The sequence below is a fragment of the Rhinopithecus bieti genome, unplaced genomic scaffold (genome assembly GCF_001698545.2).
Source record: "Rhinopithecus bieti isolate Rb0 unplaced genomic scaffold, ASM169854v2 scaffold_36553, whole genome shotgun sequence".
Classification (NCBI taxonomy): Eukaryota; Metazoa; Chordata; class Mammalia; order Primates; family Cercopithecidae; genus Rhinopithecus; species Rhinopithecus bieti.
Window position 1 is genome coordinate 11,843 of NW_016815774.1, and position 1,898 is coordinate 13,740.

The 1,898-nt window shown below is 47.6% G+C and overlaps 1 protein-coding gene across 2 annotated transcripts in view; it reads right to left on the reverse strand.

The window, feature by feature from the left end:
- Positions 1–626: 626 nt before the first annotated feature.
- Positions 627–1,898, reverse strand: part of DEF6 (DEF6 guanine nucleotide exchange factor) — a 30,670-nt gene continuing 29,398 nt past the window's right edge. For both annotated transcript variants that reach the window (XM_017853663.1, XM_017853662.1), the window contains 2 exons: positions 1,413–1,503; positions 627–1,209 (listed from right to left, as the gene is read on the reverse strand). In XM_017853663.1, coding sequence (XP_017709152.1) covers positions 986–1,209; positions 1,413–1,503 — 315 coding nt within the window. In that variant the 3' untranslated portion in view covers positions 627–985. The remainder of the gene's footprint in view (positions 1,210–1,412; positions 1,504–1,898) is intronic.

The window sequence follows — 1,898 nt, forward strand, 5'->3', positions numbered from 1 at the left end:
ATGGGGATGGAAAAGGAGGGACAGATATGAGAGTAGGAAGGAGAGAGAATCTATTGGATTTGATGATGGGGTTTGGATGAGGGGCTGAGACAGAGGACGTGAATCTCCTAAACACCCAGATCTCTGTCTTGGGTAACAAGGTCAGCGAGTCAGAGATTACAGGAAGAAAAGCAAGTCTGAAAGGCTTTGGGAAAGTTACCAAATCTCCCTGAACCTCATTTCATCCATTTGTCAAATGCCAATGATGATTTCCAGCTCTGAGAGTTGTCATGAAAATTAAATCACCTGGAAAACTGTAGTAGACACTCAATAAACACTTTTGGCGAATACTAATAATGGTGTTCGCTCATGTGCCAAACAGTTAATCCTCATATAACCCTATATGGTAAGTATAATCATTATCTGTAGTTTACCAACATGGGAACTGAAACACAGAGATATAAAGAAAATTGACCAAAGTCAATCAGTTAGTAAGTAGCAAAGCCAGGTTCAGAACCCAGGCAGTCTAGCTGCAGGGTCTTTCCTAACCACTTTATTATACTTTTACTGCCCTTTGGAACCTATAACTGGGCTTGAGGGAGGAAAGGAGGAAGTGGCAGGAGAGATGGACAGACCTGAGCCAATAGTTCATTCTAAGAACAGTTTTTATTTAGAAATGTGCTTCCACAACTTGGTGGCCACCTGGGGGCAGGTGGCCCCAGCTTGCTTGTTCACTCTTTCCCAGCCCAGGGATCGGGTCCTTGGGTCTAAAGCACAGGGCAAGTTCTCAAGGATCAACACCCCAGACAGTCCCCATGGTCTGGGGCTTGGAGCTGGTATGAAGGGTGAACCAGGTTCCATTCTGGACTGTTTATGGTTGGAGGGCTGGGCCCCTGGCACCAGGACCTCAGCTCCCTCTCCTAGTAAGAGCTGGGATCACCCACAGGCCAGCTGTGGCCAGGTCCTGGTGGATATGACATTGGGAAGAACAAGGGGCTAGGAGAGGCTAATTTTCTGGTGCTGGATCCAGTTTATCTTCCTGAGGGGTGGAAGCTGGGACAGGAGCCTCATCCCCACCGTTGAGGGACTTCTGCTGCTCATTGCTGTTGGGCGAAGGGGTCCTGTTGCCCTGGGATCCCCAGCGGGTCAGGCGCTTTAGGGAAGAGTCACGGCGGGCAAGCAGAGGGGGCTGGAAGCCTGTGAAGGAGCTGCTGGTGACCGGACGCTTATCTGGCAGAGAGAAGGCAGGCAAGTAAGGAGAAAGGCATGCAAAGGCGAGAGGCGAGGGGCTTTGCCTCAGCCCTCAGAGGAGAGGGGAGCCTCCTGACTGCCAGTCCTACCTTTGCTGGCCCTGGGAGATCTGGAGGTATCCCTTTCTCCCTCCTTTCTCCCGCCCAGCTCCAGGGAAAGCTCCAGAGTCTATCCCTTCTCACCTCCAGGCTCAATTGGATGCATGAGCCGGTTCATCTGGACATTCCAGTGTTTCACATTGGTGCTGGCCTGGCGCAGTTTTCTCTGGGCAGCCTGTAGGGGCAGGGCCAGTGGGGAGTGATCAGAACCATCATCCATGGCATGGAGTCTTGATCTTTTCAGGTTCACAGGCTGCTTAAAATCTGACCAAGACTACTGATCATCTCCCCAGAGAAGAACCATGTATGCTCATGAAGAGTTATTAATATATATATGAATAGAGTTTGCCTCCAATTTCATGGGACTCATGGACCTCCAAAAGGTAAAATGTAACCATAATAATAGTTTCCAACCAATATCCCTGATGAACATTGATGCAAAAATAAAATAAAATACTCATAATAAAAAATAAAATAAAAAATAAAATAAAATAAAATAAAATAAAATAAAATCCTCAATAAAATACTGGCAAACCGAATCCAGCAGCACATCAAAAAGCTTATCCACCA